General features: G+C 34.2%; 1 protein-coding gene across 3 annotated transcripts in view; it reads left to right on the top strand.

The window, feature by feature from the left end:
- Positions 1–17,772, top strand: part of ezh1 (enhancer of zeste 1 polycomb repressive complex 2 subunit) — a 32,748-nt gene extending 14,976 nt beyond the window's left edge. For 2 of the 3 annotated variants that reach the window (XM_087243260.1, XM_087243259.1), the window contains exons 8-20: positions 2,958–3,121; positions 3,753–3,844; positions 5,412–5,574; positions 8,989–9,170; positions 10,229–10,320; positions 10,404–10,432; positions 11,767–11,892; positions 13,029–13,207; positions 13,566–13,661; positions 13,771–13,852; positions 14,704–14,784; positions 15,220–15,304; positions 16,533–17,772. In XM_087243260.1, the coding sequence (XP_087099386.1) occupies positions 2,958–3,121; positions 3,753–3,844; positions 5,412–5,574; positions 8,989–9,170; positions 10,229–10,320; positions 10,404–10,432; positions 11,767–11,892; positions 13,029–13,207; positions 13,566–13,661; positions 13,771–13,852; positions 14,704–14,784; positions 15,220–15,304; positions 16,533–16,593 (1,432 nt within the window). In that variant the 3' untranslated portion in view covers positions 16,594–17,772. The remainder of the gene's footprint in view (positions 1–2,957; positions 3,122–3,752; positions 3,845–5,411; positions 5,575–8,988; positions 9,171–10,228; positions 10,321–10,403; positions 10,433–11,766; positions 11,893–13,028; positions 13,208–13,565; positions 13,662–13,770; positions 13,853–14,703; positions 14,785–15,219; positions 15,305–16,532) is intronic. The other variant, NM_001039983.2, reaches the window with a different exon arrangement.
- The last annotated feature ends 3,202 nt before the right edge of the window (positions 17,773–20,974 follow it).

The following is a 20,974-nucleotide window of genomic DNA, read 5'->3' on the forward strand; positions in this document are numbered from 1 at the left end:
GAAAATAGGGGGGAGTTAGTATCTGCTGCGTCATGAAAAAACCTGAAAAAAAAAAAGAAATACAATGTTTGTATTATCTTAAATAGCTTTGAATAGAACTGTTAGTAGTTTCAGTCGGGTCAATTTTGTCCTTAAAGTCCTAAGTGTTTTTGTAGTCTATTGTATAATGTTGAATAGATTTGTGAAAAGAGAATGATGAAAATAATGAGAATATAATATAAACACAACACAGGCTCAGTCTGAAAATGTACATTTCTGGAGATCGTGAATTATGTAGCCAGAGGTACGTATGGCTGCATTTCTTCTTTAAAACTAATGCTATGGGGCGGTATGATGTTGTTTCTTTTTGCGCATATTAGCTGACTGCTTACCTCCGTATGGACGACTTTCCTGCTGCTACCAGTTTGTCTAGTTTATCTTGTCATGTATGTCAGTGGACTTGAGATGCACGAGAGGAGTTGACCACAATGACGGGGTTTGAGTCCAGTGAAGAACAGTTCTAGAAATTGGTTAAGACAAAAACAGAAACCAAAAGGTAAAATAAACATGTAATTAACAGGAGGAGAATGCGGTAAAATCTGAAAACGTGGTAAAAATCAGGCAAGGGCTTTTAGCTGAGTTTAGGAAAGTGAGAGGGCGGTCAGTCATTCAGTCGGTCAGTTAGTCAGTCAGTTGACAGCATCCTCTGGTGGATTTACGCAAGAACAGCAGGCACGAATGGCACTCATGAAAGAAATTTAAGACCTGAAAAAGCGTACACAGTGGCAAATTCGCAAAAACAAAACTGCAAAGAAATGTACCACCTGGAACGTATTTGGTGCTGTACAGAAATGTATATAGTGGTATGTTTTCAGAATGAGCCTGGGCTGAAAAATACACATTAAGGCAAGAATTATGATTTTTGTCCACAAGGTGGTAACAATGGGCAAGGATTAATAGACTGATAAGAAATGGCTGAGATAGAGCAAAAAAACAAAGTAACTACTTAGGTAGAAACAATAGTGAGGTTATTAGAATACACCCACAACTCACTTTGAGGAGTACAAAGAAATATTATCACTCATGCTTTCCTTTAAAAAGAAATAACTCAAACACTGGAAAAAGATCTAGTTTTCTAGAGCAGGTGTTGAGCATATGTGCAAAACCTGAAGTATATATTCTGCTTTAATCCAGTTAATTACAGTTGAACATTTTCAAAGTTGCAGGCTCTGTTTACGATGTGGCCCCACACGAAAATCTTTATTCGCCATAAATATGCAACCACTGAGGCAAAGCTATGCATGCACATTCTTCATTTAACTAGGGAAAATATGTCTTGCCATCTTTAAGTGGTGGTAAATGAAGGTTCATGGGAAGCTCCTCGGGCTATGCTGTCAGCTGGATCTGGAGCGCTGGAAACAAAAACCAGCCACAGCCTATGTTATCATCCAACTGTTTACTGTTTCATGACATTATTGTTCACTCTACCAGCTGTGCTCATTTTACTTCTTCACACTGGGAAGGGGAAATCTGTGGGTGTGAGCTGCATTTAATGCTGTTATGTGTATTAAACAACGTCAGCACTTTTTAAAGGGGCAGTTAATACAAAACATAGCTTTCTGTCACGTTTTATTCCCCCCAAACTTGTACACTCTTAAAAGGAAGAGTTCTAAAAGGCTGTTTTCACAGTGATGCTATAGATTAACCTTTTTTTTCTAAGAACTTTTCCATAAATGGTTAGTAATTGTTTTTCTTAATGTTAATGTGAAGAGCACTTGTCTAAACTATTTTCACTATGAGAACATTTTGTGAAAGGAAAGTCTTCACAGATGTTTAAGGTTCTTCATTGAATAATCAATGCCAATATTTATATACTTTATTTTTCAACAACTGCTCTATGAGATTTAAAAATTAAACACATAAAGATACAGATAATATAATTTCAAATCTGCAAATTCTTCACACAAGAATTAAACAGTAAATATATTTATATTGATGTTTATATAAACATTTAGTGCTGGGAAAATATTAATGTTAATATATATATATATATATATATATATATATATATATATATATATATATATATATATATATATATATATATATATATATACATACATTTAGATATTATTTTTATTTTATATATATATATATATTATATATATTATATATATATACATACATTTTCTCAAATATATACATGCATGTGTGTATAAATAAACATAACATAAGAAGTAGACAGTACGCACACATATATAATGTCAACAATCTTTTTATTTTAGATGGGATTAATCACAATTAATCTTCGCTCAGCACTACTAAATATAATTGAAATTTTGTATATATCAAATCAGTTTCCACACAATTTCCACATTTTCGAAGGTTGATGATTTCAGAATGATTACTGTTATATTTTTATTGTATGTGTACCTTAGTGTGTGCAGACTCAACTTACGATCCCAGACTTTTGAACATAGTATCTCTTTTTCCGAAACACTGTAAAACCTGACAGTGAAAATCCCTAAACGAAATAAGTTAGATTAACTTATAATGTTCAACAATTAATTAATTAATAAATAAATTAATTAATTAATTATTGTGAATTAATAAGAGAGTTACATAATAAGTGAATGAATTAAAGAGTTATGGCAAATCATAAAGTGATGAGTTATGAATCAATTAATTCTGTGTTTACTCTAATGCTAGAAATGATACCAAACCCTTTGATTAGCTATATAAGTGTTTGGACTTCATTTGTTCTATTAATTGAACTTAAAATGTTTGACTATACCAACACAAATAATATGTGTATAAATAAACACATACTGTATAAGTTTTTAGTTCTCAAACCAATTGGTTTCAAAACTAAAATGGTTTGCCGCAATCGGTTTCCTCAAACAGTTTGAGTTACCTTAACTTGTCAGGTTTTACAGTGTATCTGATTACATTGCTGTGTATTTTTCTCTCTTCTGCAGGTATTTGGATCTCCTGGAGCCATCCAACCACGTGAAGCTGCCTCCTCTCTGCACACCCAACATGGATGGTCCTTTCGCCAAATCTGTTCAGAGAGAGCAAAGCCTGCACTCTTTTCACACACTTTTCTGCCGCCGCTGCTTTAAATATGACTGCTTTTTGCACCGTAAGAGTTTACAGTGTCCTTTCTTAGTTGTTCTTGTGTTTTTAAATTGACAAAAAAGTTACTGGAATATAATGTATTACATTCTCCATTGTTACAAACATTCAAGAGCCTCTGTTTAAATATGACTTTAAATTCTGTTATATCAAAACTTACAATGCTTAAATTTACAAGACACATTGTTATTCATTAGGTTAACAATTAATCTGTAAACAAATTAATCCACAAAAAAAGTAGTTTTGATAATCTTCAATCAAAGTCTGACCATTTGCTTCTGCTTTTGGAGTGGTTGTCCTTCTCTGATGCTTCAGCCACAATAGTTTTCACCACACCCCTCTTACTATTAGTTTGCTATGAGGGAATGATGTGCAAATAGAAAACCCCACCCCTACTCAATAGTTTGTTACAGTTGAAATGAAAGAATTATTTCATATACTGAAATAAAAGTCTCAGCAACTTTCGGTTCACACAGACTTTAAAGCTTGTTTCAAATGACCTGATCACAAGTGGTCAGCAAAAAATTATTTTATAAAAGTAACTACATAAGTTTACCAATGTATTTAGCACTTAGCTCATCTGATTGAATCTCTCAGAATGATAAAATATATGAAAAATATATTTTGCTTGTGCTCAGCTTTCCATTCATCTCCAAATGTATATAAGAGGAAGAGTAAAGAAATCCATATGGAGACAGAGCCCTGTGGACTGGACTGCTTTTTGTTGCAGGTACAGCTTTCTAAAAGCTAAAGTATACTTCAGTTTTTATGTGTACAGTGTGACTGATGCCAATTTCATCATAAGAACTTTGAGCTTTCAGGGTAAATTTTCATCTTTACAGTGCTCAGCATTGAATTGAGGATTAATTCCAGTAATGTTAAACCAGCTACACATTGAGATTTCCACATTATGCTGTCTTCTTCTGCATTTGTCTTTCGTGAACGACCAGCTTTTTTAGTGGACTTGAATGAGCTAGTGACATTGTGAAGACGATCAACAATTAGAAATCACCTATTTTAAATCATCAAACTTGTCTTATTGTGGCCGAATGGATCATCCTCCTGACCTTCACATGGATATTAAACACTTTTTAAAGCAAGTTATTATCTTGCAAAATCAGTGAAAACTGGAAAGTGAGGTTGCCAAATTAAATTACCAACAGATTAACAATTACTGGGAGGTTTCAGAATAATCATTCATTCATTTATTTTCTTTTCGGCTCAATCCCTTTATTGATCCGGGTTGCCACAGCGGAATGAACCACCAACTTATCCACCCCATGTTTTCCGCAGCGGATGCCCTTCCAGCTGCAACCCATCTCTGGGAAACATCCATACACACTCATTCAGTGTAGATTTGTAGTCTTTAAATCTGCTCGCGCCAATGGTTGGCAGCACTACTTTAGAAATACTTTGTATTCATTTATTCATTTTCTTTTCGGCTTAGTCCCTTTATTAATCTTGGTTCGCCACAGCAGAATGAACCGCCAACTTATCCAGCAACTTATCCAACTTATCCCATCCAGCCACAATCCAACACTGGGAAACACCCATACACTACGGACAATTTAGCCTACCCAATTCACCTGTACCTCATGTCTTGGACTGTGGGGGAAACCAGAGCACCGGAGGAAACCCACGCAAACGCAGGGAGAACATGCTAATTCCACACAGAAACGCCAACTGACCCACCCGGGGCTCGAACCAGCGACCTTCTTGCTGTGAGGCGAAAGCACAACCTACTGCGCCACTGCGTCGCCTCAGAATAATCTTTTTTAGAATATATAAACTCATGAAATATGCTTTACCCCTGTTAAAATAGCTATTGATAGGCTTTAGCAGTGACCTTGAAACTTATGAAATAGTATTATTTTCTTCAAAGCTACATCTATACTAATCTGAATATATTTGAAAAAGGCAATTTCATTTAAAAATGCTCCACGTCCTCTTGGGTGACCACATTTGGACATGTGCTATTTTTTGGGACTAAAATACTTTTTGGGACTAAAATTTTTTATTGATTCAGCTTTTGCTTTCTACAGTCGTCATTGTATATGTTTTTTGCATTACTTTTAGCTTTCTTTTTTCAGTTGGCATGTGTTGAGAGTCTGTGTTCATGCATGCTAATCAAATGGAGTATACTTTGAACAGTTGTGCATTTGTCTGACGCTTACATTACTGTACACATAAAATAGGATGTATAATTTCACTGTAAGTGTTTTGACTTTAGTCAGTTGATAATTTTACTTGAACCCGTTCATAAATGGTAATGATATTTCTCCATTTCTTGATCTCAGAAAGGAGCAAAAGAGTTTGCTGATCAAAACATGATGAGGTCACAAAGGACTCGACGTCGCCGGAGACAGCCCCGCCCCTCCAGTTCATGTGGCCACACCCCCCCAGACTCCAGTGAGAAGGGAAAAGAAGGAGGAAGCGACCACGAAACCACCAGCTCCTCAGGTAGACACATTCATAGGCACAAACTTTGAAAACAAGATGGTAACATCCATACATAGCATATAAATGGTTGATAAGAATACACAGAAACAATATAACAGATGTAACACACTTTTCATTTAGTAAAAATAGCATTGCTGTAACAAAAATAATTTTTGTTCAATTGAGATAAGCTGTATGTCTGCACTGCACCAAAGATAAAGTGTTACTAGGAAGACAAGAACATTATTAGGGGTACTTGCTAAGGCAATAATTGTTATTTTGGCCTGCAGGATGATGAATTAGGCAAAACGATACTTACTTTTATGATCCAAGTCGTATTTAGAGTGAATGGTTGAGATTTTAATGGTGGCCTGCTTTAACTTTGCTTAGTAAGCAAAAATCTAATGGAAAAGCAGAGTTACCACAGCAAATTTTTGAACAACAGCAGCTCATTATGTCTTACAACTATACTCTTAGACCTAAAAAGAGATGATGCCAATGACTGAGGACTAAGAGGGCAGCACATACACCTAATACACAAATACACTTCGATAAACATGAACTCATGGACATCACCTACAGTTGAAGTCACAACTACTAGCCCCCCTTTAATTTTTTTTTACTTTGTTAAATATTTCCCAAATGATGTTTAACAGAGCAAGGAAGTTTTCACAGTATGTCTGATAATAATTTTTCTTCTGGAGAAAGTTAATTGTTTTATTTCGGCTAGAATAAAAGCAGTTTTTAATTTTTTCAAACACCATTTTAGGGACGAAATTATTAGTCCCTTTAAGGCAATTTTTTTCGATTGTCTACAGAACAAACCATCGTTATACAATAACTTGCCTAATTACAATAACGTGCCTAGTTAACTTAATTAAACTAGTTAAGCCTTTAAATGTCACTTTAAGCTGTATAGAAGTGTCTTAAAAATATCTAGTTGAATATAATTTACTGTCATCATGGCAAAGATGAAATAAATCAGTTATTAGAAATGAGTTGTTAAAACTATTATGTTTAGAAGTGTGTTGAAAAAATCTTCTCTGATGACGCAGTGGCACAGTGGGTAGTGCTGTCGCCTCACAGCAAGAAGGTTGCGGGTTCAAGTCTTGGCTGGGTCAGTTGGCGTTTCTGTGTGGAGTTTTTATGTTGTCCCTGCATTCATGTGGGTTTTCTCTGGGTGCTGTGGTGGGTTTCCCCCACAGTCCAAAGACATGTGGTACAGGTGAATTGGGTAGGCTCTATTGTCCGTAGTGTATGAGTGTGAATTAGTGTGTGTGGATGTTTCCCTGAGATGGGTTGCAGCTGGAAGGGCATCCACTGAATAAAACATATGCTGTATAAGTTGGTGGTTCATTCCGCTGTGCCGACCCAAGATTAATAAAGGGATTAAGCCAAAAATAAAATTAATGAATGAATGAAAATCTTCTCTCTGTTGAACAGAAATTAGGGTAATAATAAACGGAGGCTAATAATTCAGGGGGGCTAATAATTCTGACTTCAACTGTATATGCTATATCACTGCAGGTTAACTATGCTTATATATAGTAATTTTATTAAAACTTATTAGTTACTGGTAAACTGTTAAAGTTATTAGTAACTAATAAGTAAAAACATTAATATTTCTGAATTTAATTGTAATGTAGTAATGTGCACTTTCTGTAAAGCTGCTTTGAAACAATAGTCATTGTGAAAAGCATATTCTTGAATTGAATTGAACTGCAAAGTTCGCTGGGAATTCATAATGTATTTGTGACTATTCAGGGGTGCGTTTTTCCAAACAAGGAGATAACTAGTGGCTGAACTCTCATAATACGATGCATCAATTTGGAAAAGAACGATGTAGTGACCAGTGTTTCCCAAAACTAGTTTCTCTGTTGCAGATCCATCGTTTGAACCACGTTAATAATGACGTATAATGTCCATAATGATGCTCTAAACAGGGTGGAGTAACTACTTGTTTAAAGAAAAACCTCATAAATTTTTGTGCAATTTATTATTGCATTTATTTTGTTTTACACGCACACACATTTGAAAAAAATTGCAATATTAGTTTTGATAAAAACATGCACTCATTTTCCATATTAACTAAAATATATGTAAACGGCACATTTAGAGCCTGTGGTTTCTTTACAAATATCAATGAGAACATTACATATTCTATTTTAAAACATAAAACCACTTAGCTAACACGTATTTTATTCTCATATATAAATCATATAAATCGTTGATGATTGTAATTTACAGTAGGCTATGTATTAACAAATGAACAAAAATCCTACTTAATAATAATAATTATTATAATTATTATTGTTATTAAAGTTAGATCTTGTTATTTTATTATTTTATTTATTGTAAAAGTCTACTTTAACAGTTTGACACATTCAAACCATTGCAGAAATGTTCTTACCAACAGGCCATTGTCATAAACAGTACAGATAGATTTCTTAATAAATAACCTACTATAATTTAAAACCAATTAAAATTAAAATATTTTTGTTTTCACAAGCTTTGGAGATGTAAAGCTGGAATATTGACAGCAATAGGGCTAAGGGGGATAACTGGGAATAGAACACAGCCAGGAACTATGCTTCTAACTACAGCTATAGAGGTGTAGTTTCAAGCGTACAAGTTCGGCAACGCAGTTTGTGAATGTTTATTAGAGCAATAGATTTGGGAAACGGCAAATCAACGGACTATGTTTGTAATGATGAACTATATTTGTAACTTGCGACTTTAGTTATGTGTTAACTTTTGGTTAACAATGGTTTTCTGAAAAGCACTCCAGTTTATTGGTTTATGAATGGTAACTATTGTATTGTTCATTTCCATTGATACATTTAGATTACTTTGGTCATCATTTAGCACTCGCTTAAAGTTCACTCTATAATTCAACAACACTGTCAAATCTGATCTTCATTCATTCATTTTCTTTTTGACTTAGTCCCTTTATTAATCTGGGGTCATCACAGTGGAATGAACCGCCAACTTATCCAGCATATGTTTTATGCAGCGGATGCCCTTCCAGCTGCAACCCATCACTGGGAAACACCCATACTCACTCATTCACACACATGCCCTACGGACAATGTTGGCTTACTCAATTCACCTATACCAGATGTTTTTGGACTTGTGGGGAAAACCGGAGCCCCCAGAGGAAACTCACGCCAAAACGGGGAGAACATGCTAACTTTACACAGAAATGCCAACTGACCCAGCTGGGGCTTGAACCAGCAACTTTCTTGCGCCACCGTGCTGCCCCAAATCTGATTTTTAGCAAATCAAAATAATTTCAATTTTTTCATACTGTAAATTATCATGTTGTGATTGATCTATTTTATTTTAATGTTTACGATAGCTGTTAGTGTTTTGGTGTCATTTATTCCTGTGTTTAAATGAAGACCTAACATTTATCTTGCTTTGTGTTTATGTCAGAGGGCAACTCTCGATGTCCCAGTCCCATCAAAATGAAACCAGGGGAGGAAGAATCAAAGGAGTCCAAGTCGCCTCCTCAATGGAGTGGAGCAGAGGAGTCTCTCTTCAGAGTCCTGCATGGCACATACTACAACAACTTCTGCTCCATTGCCCGACTCATCGGCACCAAGACATGCAGAGAGGTGCGTACACAAATAACGGTGAACTGGAGGTCACATGTTTCTTGAAAGATGTCCTTTTTTAAACTAAAGTGAATGTAATTGTATGTCATGTGTGGAAATTCCTCCAATATTCACCCAAGAGCAAAGACAACACAAAATGTGTGTGCTAGAAGTTTGCTGCACGGCTCTGTGTGTTTTTCCCAGAAAGTGTGTGGTTTGGCTAACTGGAAACGTGATTACCTCAAATCATGTGTTTTTCTTTCATTTGGGGAATGGTCCAAATCTTTTTCTAGACGAGTGTTGTTTTGATTGTGTGATTCTAGTGTGAGTGTGTATGTGTGTGTGTGTGTGAGCTCATATGGTAAAGATCAACAGTGATAATAAGCGGTTACGCCTCAGTCTGGTTTCAACTGAAATTTCTGACTTAAGACCATTAAAATTTCAAGGAATTGCACATCGGATGTTATATATTCTGTGTACACTCATATATAAGCGCAAACATCTACACTTACATTCACATCTACATACAGTATGTGCCTATACAGTCAATACATGCACAGATAAAATTTGTTGTCCTCATATTTAGAGAAAAATTAGGGTAAATGCTCACTCCAGTGTGTGTGTGTGTGTGTGTGTGTGTGTGTGTGTGTGTGTGTGTGTGTGTTACACCTGGCTCAGGGATGTAACATAGTAAGGGAGACGACAAGAAGAAGTATAATCAAAAAGATTTATTTAACTCAATTTAAATTATATAATCAAAATATCAGTATCGGTATGTTCAATCAGTGTGAAATGCAAGTGTATGGATGCGGTAAATGTTGTCAGTGATAGTGTATGGATGCGAAACAAAGCATAAAGGCCAAATAGGAGCACGGCTCTGGCCAACTGCCAAGTGAATGGACAGCGGCCCTGACAAGCTCTCTGCCGGGGTTTAAATAAGGGCGCCGACCAGCATCAGGTGCGCTGAAGGCACGCCCCAATCTAGAAATCAAATCAACACACAGAAACACAAGAACGCAGTCCTAACAGTGTGTGTTTGTGTTTGTGTGTGTGTGTGTGTGTGTGTGTGTGTGTGTCAGGTTTATGAGTTTGCTGTGAAGGAGGTGCTGATCGATCGCATGCCGCTGGAGGACAGTGGGATTTCACCTCAGAAGAAAAAACGGAAGCACAGGTAAGATGCTCACACAGGCCAGTCTGATTCATACTGGATGTTCCAGGCACTAGAGTTCAACACTGTTTCTGTTTGTTTGATAGATTATGGGCAAAGATACAGCTGAAGAAAGGTAAGACTCTCTACTGTAATACCAGAATGAGACTGGGTTTTTGTGGCTTGGCAGGTTCAGGAAAGGATAAACAAAAGAGAAAACAGGATTTGAGTAGTGTTGTTAGAGGAATTGTGGCATTTTGGTTAGGGATTAGATATGTAATTGTAATTATTAATACTTTTAAGCAATCTTTTTATTGAGATGTAATGATAATATAAAAAAATAACCTCACAATCTTATTTACATCTTTGTTTTTAATTTAGAGGACAGACAACAATAAAAAAACAATAAAATAACATACAAAACAAAACAAAAAAAGCAATCAAAAAAGGAAGGGGGGGGGCACAGGTTATTTAAAATAATAAGAGATTATTGTAGATAAAACATTAGAAAAAAATTGTTAAAACTACAAATCATCTATAGAAAGTGTGCACCAGATCATCAATATGACAATGGTTTGTTTAAATAAATCTTTGGAAATATAGGGAATATGTAGAAACCCCAAGTCAATGTCAGTTTATTTAGTTTTTTTCCTGTTTCATATAATAAACTGCTGAAATTTAAATATGAAATAAGATATATAGAGGGTGTCCACATTTTTTGTTTGGTTCAGTTGTTTTGTTCATTCATATAATAATGTCAGACATTACAGTTGAAGTCTGTATTATTAGCCCCCCTTAATTATTAGCCTTCCTGTTTATTATTTTTTTTCTCCAGTTTCTGTTTAACGGAGAGGAGATTTTTTTTCAACACATTTCTAAACATAATAGTTTTAATAATTCATCTCTAATAACTGATTTATTTTATCCTTGCCATGATGACAGTAAATAATATTTGACTAGATATTTTTCAAGACACTTCTATACAGCTTAAAGTGACATTTAAAGGCTTAACTAGGGTAATTAGGTTAACTGGGCATGTTACGGTAATTAGGTAAGTTGTTGTATAACAATGGTTTGTTCTGTTGACTATCAGAAAAAATATAGCTTAAAGGGGCTAATGAATAAAAACTGCTTTTATTCTAGACGAAATAAAAAAAATAAGACTTTGTCTGGAAGAAAAAAAATATTATTAGACATACTGTGAAAATTACTTACTCTGTTAAACATAATTTGCCAAATATTTAAAAAAGAAAAAAAAAATCAAAGGGGGCTAATATTTCTGACTTCAACAGTATATATATATATATATATATATATATATATATATATATATATATATATATATATATATATATATATATATATATATATATTATTATTATTATTATTATTATTGTTAAATTATTTAAACATTAAGTGTAGTTTTTGAAAAGCTTTTTGCTGTTAATTCCTTTCCTGTTTGTCTTACAGATAACTCCTCCAATCAAGTGTACAATTATCAGCCATGCGACCACCCCGAGCACCCGTGTGACAGCTCCTGCCCATGTGTGATCACACAAAACTTCTGTGAGAAATTCTGCCAGTGTGATCGCGAGTGTGAGTTCAGCACAAATAAACACAGTCACACATGCCAACCCAACACATGAGATATGCACATACAAATATACAATTTCAGGTATACAGTGCTGCAATATTCAATTCAATTCAATGTGTTGAAAAAATCTTCTCTCCATTAAATAGAAATTGGTGGAAAAAATAAACAGGAGGGCAAATAATTCAGGGGGCTAATTATTCTGACTTCAACTGTATAATAATATATGTATATGTATGTATGTGTGTGTTTTTATGAAGTTTGAAGGAACATTGCTGTAGTTCTTATGCTTTACCAACCCGATTTCTCTCTCTCCCTCCATTTATTTTATTATAATATTGTGTGTAAAATGTCTATTTTGAGTATTTCAGGCCATTGGCCAATTAATGCTAACAATAAGGTACAGTACAATGTAAAGATTACCCATCTCTGCACCACTAGGTGGCGGCAGCAAAACAAAGTCAGACCTTTGTTTTATTTATTTATTAATATTTATTTATTGAGTTATTGCATTTACAATTTAAAACAGTACATTACCCCTCCCCTAACAGAACAGCATTGAGAAAAAAAACACATAAAAATAAAATATATATCGTTCCAGACTTTCTGAGTTAACAGTGAGAAAATAGTGTACCATTTTGTTCAGTCCACATATTATTGTTTTCTTGAATAAATATATAAAAGAGGTGCATCTTAATACAAAAAACTAACAAAAACAACAACTAAAAAAACAGGTCATATCATCTTAAATCACAAAACCTTCTAGATATGTCAACAGTGAGGGAATACATTATGTCATATTCTTGAGTCAATAACTCAATATGCTATCATCTGACATGATATCCAATTATCCAATTGAATGTACAACATCTCTTCATTTATCCAGCTGGCATGTGTTGGGGGCTCTACTCTTTTCCACTTGAATAATATTAAACATCTTCAATAACTGAATGCCATATTTTTACCAAAATCTATATTCTTAGGCACAAAGAACTTTATTTTTGATGTAAAGATATTACACATTTTAACCTAATCAAATATCTTAACAATTTTGATGTTACCTCAGATAATATCATTTTATTTAGATGTAAGTACTGTTCACAGGTCACTTAAACATAGTTGGTGTGTATTTTGGTTGTAGGTCAGAATCGGTTTCCTGGCTGTCGCTGCAAGACTCAGTGTAACACCAAGCAGTGCCCATGTTACCTGGCAGTGCGGGAGTGTGACCCTGACCTCTGCATGACCTGTGGGGCCGCAGACCACTGGGACAGCAAACAGGTCTCCTGCAAAAACTGCAGCATCCAGAGAGGACTCAAGAAGGTGTGTGTCTGTTTTTATCTATCTGTCCATGGTAGATGAAGTATCTTTCTGTCTGTCCATCCGTCCGTTTGTCTTTCTATCCATCCATCCATCCATCCATTTGTCTGTCTGCCCTTAATCCGCCTGTCTATCTATCTATCTATCTATCTATCTATCTATCTATCTATCTATCTATCTATCTATCTATCTATCTATCTATCTATCTATCTATCTATCTATCTATCTATCTATCTATCTATCTATCTATCTATCTATCTATCTATCTATCTATCTGTTAATTCATCCATCCAGTACATTATTATGCGTCAACATGGTGATAAGAAGGGGAACTATGAATGTTGTTCAATTTGTTTGCCAGCACCTGCTTCTGGCACCATCTGATGTTGCAGGGTGGGGTACATTTATCAAAGAGCCGGTCCAGAAGAACGAGTTCATCTCTGAGTACTGTGGAGAGGTGTGTAGAAATCACACACCCACACCCCATTAATCGCTCTGACAGCTCTTCAAGGTATATCCTTATTGATCTGATTCTTGCATTGTGTTTTGTGTTTGTGTGTGTTCAGCTTATTTCCCAGGATGAAGCAGACAGGAGGGGCAGAATCTATGACAAGTACATGTCCAGCTTTCTGTTCAACTTGAACAACGGTACTGATTCACTCATGCTGTGATGTTGAATTATTATTATGCCATTTGTTGTCTTTTTCTGCCCTGTTTACTATTGGTATTTTGATGTGTTTTTATCAATCAGAAGTTAACAATGTTAAAAACGGCTGAAAATAAATACTTGAGCCTGACCACTTTTAATCACTCCTAGAGGTAGTCAGAAACTATTTCTATTGGATGGTTTTCATGGTATAAAATGCACCACAGCAACCACAAAAGATGCCAAATTCTTAATGCCATTTGGCTTCAACAATGTTCTCTTACCAGTCTTAAAAACAAACAAAAAAACATTGTTTGGTGTAGTTTTGCAGTTATCAGAGCAGTAATACTGCTTCTGTCCATATTGTTTTGTGTTTTCTTCTCTTACATACAAATGTCCATTGTGTGAGTGTATTTCATAGCATTAGACTGAAATATCACAGAAAAACCAAACATGAACCACCCACAGATTCTCTCCTCAGTGGAACTAGGAAAGCAGTTCAAAGATTAAAACCAAATGTAAACCTGAATGAGTCTTCCACATTAACTTCAGATTATTCAAAATGCATCCTATTACCATATATACAGGGTGATTCAAGAAGAATACCACAGCTTTCAGGTTGATGTCAATCGAGTGTCTGGAGGGGGTCATATTGAACATCCATGAACTAGTTTTTTTTTTTTCTGAAAAACTTTGTTAAGTACTCTTCACGTTGATTAATTACACATGGTTCCATCATGTTTCTTTGATTAAATGTAGATTTTTAAAGTTGTGGTATTCTTTTTGAATCACCCTGTATACAGGGCATTAAATGTCAGTCTGGTTTTCACTAATATTTTTTATTACATTACAGACTTTGTAGTGGATGCCACTCGAAAAGGGAATAAAATACGATTTGCCAACCACTCTGTCAACCCAAACTGTTACGCGAAAGGTACTTTATTTATATATATATATATATATGTATATATATATATATATATATATATATATATATATATATATATATATATATACACACACACACATTTAAAGTCAGAATTATTAGCCCCCCTCTGATTTTTTCTTTTTTAAATATTTACCAAATGATGTTTAACAGAGCAAGGAAAATTTCACAGTATGTCTGATTTTTTTTCTTCTTGTAATAAACTAGTAAACTAGTAATTAAAACTATTTTGTTTAGAAAAGTGTTAAAAAAAAAATCCTTTCCGTTAATCAGAAGTTGGAGAAAAAAATAAACTGGAGGGCTAATAATTTAGGGAGCTAATAATTCTGACTCCATCTGTGTAAATGTCATATCTAATATGAATATAATATAATATAATATGAAACATAATGTATACTGGTTTGTTATTGGTTATCATTACAGTTGTCATGGTTAATGGTGATCACCGCATCGGAATCTTCGCTAAGCGAGCCATACAGCAAGGAGAAGAGCTCTTTTTTGATTACAGGTGGGTTTGTTTGTCTCAGCAACACCTTAAAGGTTTAAGACACCCTGGAGTACTTTTTTTTAGAAATTTTAACAGATTTGTGTGTGTTGAGCATCAGTTAAGACAACGTTAACACCGGTCAGCTTTAATTGTGTGGAAAACTAGAGAATTTTAAGCCTTTGTTAGCTAATTTCATCTTTCGGGTTTAAAATAATTTTTGGGGAGGGATCAAAATCAGTGACGTATCGTGAATCTGCTAGTGAAGTGATGATGTGTCGGTTTCTCATTATTATTCATAGCGGCGTTTTCTTATCATGGATTATCTTAGCATGGCAAGCAGTATTCATGAAGTGTCGAAACGTTGTGTTTGTTTCCATGATCCACAGGGTTTGTTGCTAGTTTTTCCCTGTGATTCTGTTAGAGCCGATACAACAAAGCTGTTGGTTTGCAGCAAGCATTTTGATCAGGAGAACTGTATGAGAATTAAAGGATGGTGGACTTTGTCTTTTATCCGTTGAGTTTGTTACTACTCAGACACATCGCCAATATTGGTGCTGTTGTGTTCACCTATTTTTAAAATCCTCCAGATTACCGGCAGGGCTAATGGTTGAAATAGATAGGGCAAAAGACCTGCTGCACTGCTATCCACTGTGTCTGCATTCAGACCCGGGGATTCCCCGAATAACAAATGTAGCAGAGCATTAAATTGCTGTTTATTTCTTTGCATTTTAACTTTGTAAACTATAAAATCATGGGTCTCCTCACGGTTTGTGTCACATTTTGTGAGCCAACAGTTTTTTGCTCCCCTCTTTCTCCCCCTGCTCTGCCGGCCACTCCTCCCTCTGCTCACAGAGCTCCACGCCCATCTCAAAACATTTTCTGAAAATGTTCTTAGGCAGACTTGAGTCAAAAGAGGGGGGTTTCATGGCATTTTAGACTAAAAAGTTAGGTCATCTGATTTCTTTCATCTGATGAACATAAAAGAAAATATTTTCAAGAAGGCTGTAAGCATTTGTTTTTCTTACCATGGATGTCAGTGGTTGCAAGTTTTCAGCTTTCTTTAAAATATCTTCTCTTGTGTTCAACATCAAAAATAGACTCATAAAGGATTATAAAACCTTGAGGTGGAGTAAATAGTGAGTGAATTAAATGTTTTAAAATCAACACCTACATCAGCATCTTAAATCAATACTTGTATATGCATTCTAATTATTTTAATTGTTGTTTTTCTTTTTTTCGTATCTGTTAGGTACAGTCAAGCAGATGCACTGAAGTATGTGGGTATTGAGAGGGAAATCGAAATTGTGTAGAAATGCCTACTTTGAGTGTGTCTGATAACATTTCTGACGACCCACAATACTTTGCACTTCACCGAGGGTGAGATTTAAGAATTCCCATGGGGACTGGTTGAAATGACATCAGATTGATCTGATGATGTGGTCACTACCTTAACCTGTGGTTAACTGAATTGTCTGAACAAGCGTTTTGTTTACTTTTTTTAATGACAATTGCGATGACTTGAAGAAACCAAAAGGTGTCCTCAAATTTACTGATCAACTCCTCCATTTGCACTATATGGCCAATACCACAGGATACTGATAGACGGCACCATTTTCAAGGAAGGAAGAATGCCAGTTCAGACAATTTTCTTTTTTTTTTGTTTTGTTGTTATTATTACAGTGTGTTCATTCAGAAGGCTCTGTACACAACTTTTAAAATAGCTATAACCTCTATATGCTCAGTATATACTGTATCTGCAAACTTAACGCATCCCACCTAGCAGTCGTTGTTTCTGGTCAAAATTTTCTGTTGTGCAAGACATCCAGCAATATTTCATAGTTACATTTGCACTTAGAGTCAGTCGGGTCAGTATTTTCAAGCTCCGTAAACTTGTCTGCAACCTGGTGTCATTTGATGTTAGCCTGTTACTATAATGTACATCGCAATATCTATCTATCTATCTATCTATCTATCTATCTATCTATCTATCTATCTATCTATCTATCTATCTATCTATCTATCTATCTATCTATCTATCTATCTATATATCTATCTATCTATCTATCTATCTATCTATCTATCTATCTATCTATCTATCTATCTATCTATCTATCTATCTATCTATCTATCTATCTATCTATCTATCTATCTATCTATCTAAAGCTGCTTGCTGTATTGCACAAAGCTGGCTCTTGTTGTCAGAAATTAGCATTCTAGCTAACTTAGCACTAAGGAAGTTAATCTTCATCTCTGCTTAAACTGTATGAGGTCAACTATTGTTAATGTTCTGTAGAAATAAACAAAACAAGTAACCATATAAACCGACAGACTGAATGTGAACTGTGAGCTAAAAAGTCGATTAAAGGACATTGTTTAGACATTGTTTGTTTTAAGAGTGAGTGTAAAAATTAGGCTTAAGAAGGGCTAGGGTTCAGGTTATACTGTCACATGTACCTTTTTATGTAAAATAAAGAGCTAAAACCAAACGACACACGTGTTGAACATGCCCTGGGATTGGATCTGTCCTGCACATATTTAAATTTGAATTATGGGCAACACACTGCGAAAATAGGGTTTTGTTAATTTAGTTTATTTAATCTGGGTTTTTTTTTATATGAAACTATAGCTTCAAAAGAAGACCATATCATAATATTATCATCAATATTACCTATTTTCAGTTCTGTATTACTGCATTAAATACTTGGGCCAACAACACACGCTGAAATCTCACTGAAAAGCAAAACCCAAGTCATTATACAAAAATAAATAAATTACAGGTTTTCTCAGTCGCTTTGGTGCAAAAACGAGTCACTTGCAAAAAATGGAAAGCTCATTCCTCAAAAGCAAGTAATCATGTCAATGAAAGTGTCAGTGTCATCAAGATGAAAAGTCCTGATACCTTTGTTTATGAACACGATAGTCAAATGGCTTGGTCATGTTTTCATTATGACACTTTACTCTGGACAGTTTTTCAATGCAAAAAAAAGTCAGATTTTGGTGACACGTCCTGAAAATTCTCACAACAGTACTATATACTATTTGCACAGCCATTTGAAAACTACAGTAAAGTTAGACATCACTACATTTAGGGAGGTATCTGAGTACAACACACTGAATATGTATGCTTTACATGTTTACTGCATTTGCTCTTTACAACTCTAATTTATTCACAGCATTGTGCAAAATAATAAACACACCCTTATTTACAACAAACATAAATTTCATTTGGGTAGAGCTGAGCATGACTGTAAACAATACTGCAGTACATATTGGAACTGAACCTACAACATACACAGGTCTGTAAATCATTCATGAAATTGTTCAATTTTTAAGACATTTACAGGAAACCAAAGATTATTTTTTTAAATAAATTTGCTTGACAGATTTCGACAACTAGTTCAACATTTTTGTTTTTAATGACTCAAGTAATGAAATGAGGACTATTAGTTTTATAAAGAATGACTATTCAGCATTCACAAGTTTAGTTAATTTTGACGTACATGAAATAAGCAACTGATAATGTTCTAAAACAGCAGAGAGTGGTATGAAGGAAATTGATGCATGTCCAAAAGCATCTGCAATGTGTTAAAATGAAATAGAAACTGCTACTAGGATGTACACAAATGTGTAAATATTTTAAGAAATGAATTAACTGTTGTGCAAATGTTAATAGTGTTGTGAGAAATGCAGCAAAGCGACAGAAAAACTGTAAATACTTGAGCCAACAACATAGCTGAAATCTCACACAAAAAAAGCAAAACCATTCATTATACAAAAATATAGAAATAAATTGACATTTAAACATTTGGCAGACACTTTCATGTGTACGTGTGTAATGTGAAGAAAAATGTATAGGACAAATAGTATTATTTTAGTATATATAAAACATGATAAAGCAAAGTTGCACAAACCAAGTGGGAATCCAGAATATATGAAAAAGGAAAGCAAAAAGATGTGCATCAAACATTATGATAAACTAAACCTGAATCAAATTTAAACTCCTAGCATTAGTTATATTTTTACTGAAGCCTGTAAAAAATGACTCATTACTGAAATATTTGTTTAAATAAATAAAAAAGAATATTTTTATTTATTTTATTCATTCATTTTTTCTTTTCGGCTTAGTGCCTTTATTAATCTGGGGTCGCCACAGCAGAATGAACCGTCAACTTATCCATGTTTTTCACAGCGGATGCCCTTCTAGCCCCAATCCAGTATTGGGAAACATCCATACTCACTCATTCACACACACAATGGACAATTTAGCTTAACCAATTCACTTATAGTGCATATCTCTGGAGTTGTGGAGAAACCGGAGCACCCAGTGGAAACCTACGCAAACACAGGGAGAACATGCTAACTCCGCACAGAATCTCTAGATTTTTTGATTTTCAAAAATTTAACTGTAGAAATAAAGAAATCAAATTTAATATAAAAAATTGTTAATGTGGGAGATGACTTGGCAAATTTTTGTTTGTGTATGTGAAATTTAGCCAGTAAAAAATAGATTCACAATATATTCAAAAGTTTTGTTGGATTTTTCTTTATATGAAAAAATCTTTTAATGTCAAATAATAACTTGGTTTTGTTATTTTTAAAAATGTATATTTGGCTAGATCAGTCCAGAAACAGTTTACAACATTACAATCAAAAATAAAAGACAAAGGCTCTCTTTGTCTGCATTACAGAAACTACAGTTGTCTTCCATTTCAGTGTACACTTTGATAATAAAAGACTTTACTGGTTAAATTGTATGCAGTATTTTAAAATGAATTTCTTTAAAATTTTTATAGAGTATTTAAAGGGAGTTAACCAGGCTGTTTTCTGTGATATGAACGATTAGATTAGATTAGATTAGATTAGATTAGATTAGATTCAACTTTATTGTCATTACACATGTACCATGCAACGAAATGCAGTATTATGAAATATAACTCAAGGGGTAATCTTATTTTGCTTTTAAAAAAACATTACGAATGTGTTTGTTATGTATGCACGTTTTTATTTATTTATTTTTATTTATTTAAACAACAGCAAACAATTTAAACATGACATCCAAATAATACAAGCATAGCCTAACTAAAAACAAAATATATATATATTTTTTTTAATAAATGACATAATCAAAATAAATAAAAACACAACTTCAATACAGACACCTTTACAGTGAAAATATAACTAAGGGATTATTTAACCCACCCAATTGACATCACTATTCAACTTCAACTTCTTTGCAACTATGATTGTATATTGACATTTCTTGCTTACTGGAGCGAGGTCGAGTCTATGTATAAATGAAAATCTAAAATAGAAACCTTTAAACAAGGTTTAAAATCATTCAATCTATATTTATGAATATCAAATTTGCCAAATAAAATAAAAAGATTCATTATAAATTCCACAGATAAATTGTTTGAGCCAAATTACGAAATAAACTTTTTTTTTTGGACATACAACGATGTCATTCCAAAACTACTTTAAATGCTAACATTCATAAAAAAGATGAACCAAATACTCTAAACAGAATAGGCGTTACGTACTTCCGAACAATACTTGATTACGTCACATGTACGGCGTTTGAGTTTGATTTACTACGGTTTTGTGTGTTTTGGAAGCTTCAGAAATGACAATACCCAACATCACTACACAGCATGCAAGAGCCAGATTAAAACACAAACCTACTCCGACTGT

Source organism: Danio rerio, chromosome 3 (assembly GCF_052040795.2).
Source record: "Danio rerio strain M-AB ecotype USA chromosome 3, GRCz13ab, whole genome shotgun sequence".
Classification (NCBI taxonomy): domain Eukaryota; kingdom Metazoa; phylum Chordata; class Actinopteri; order Cypriniformes; family Danionidae; genus Danio; species Danio rerio.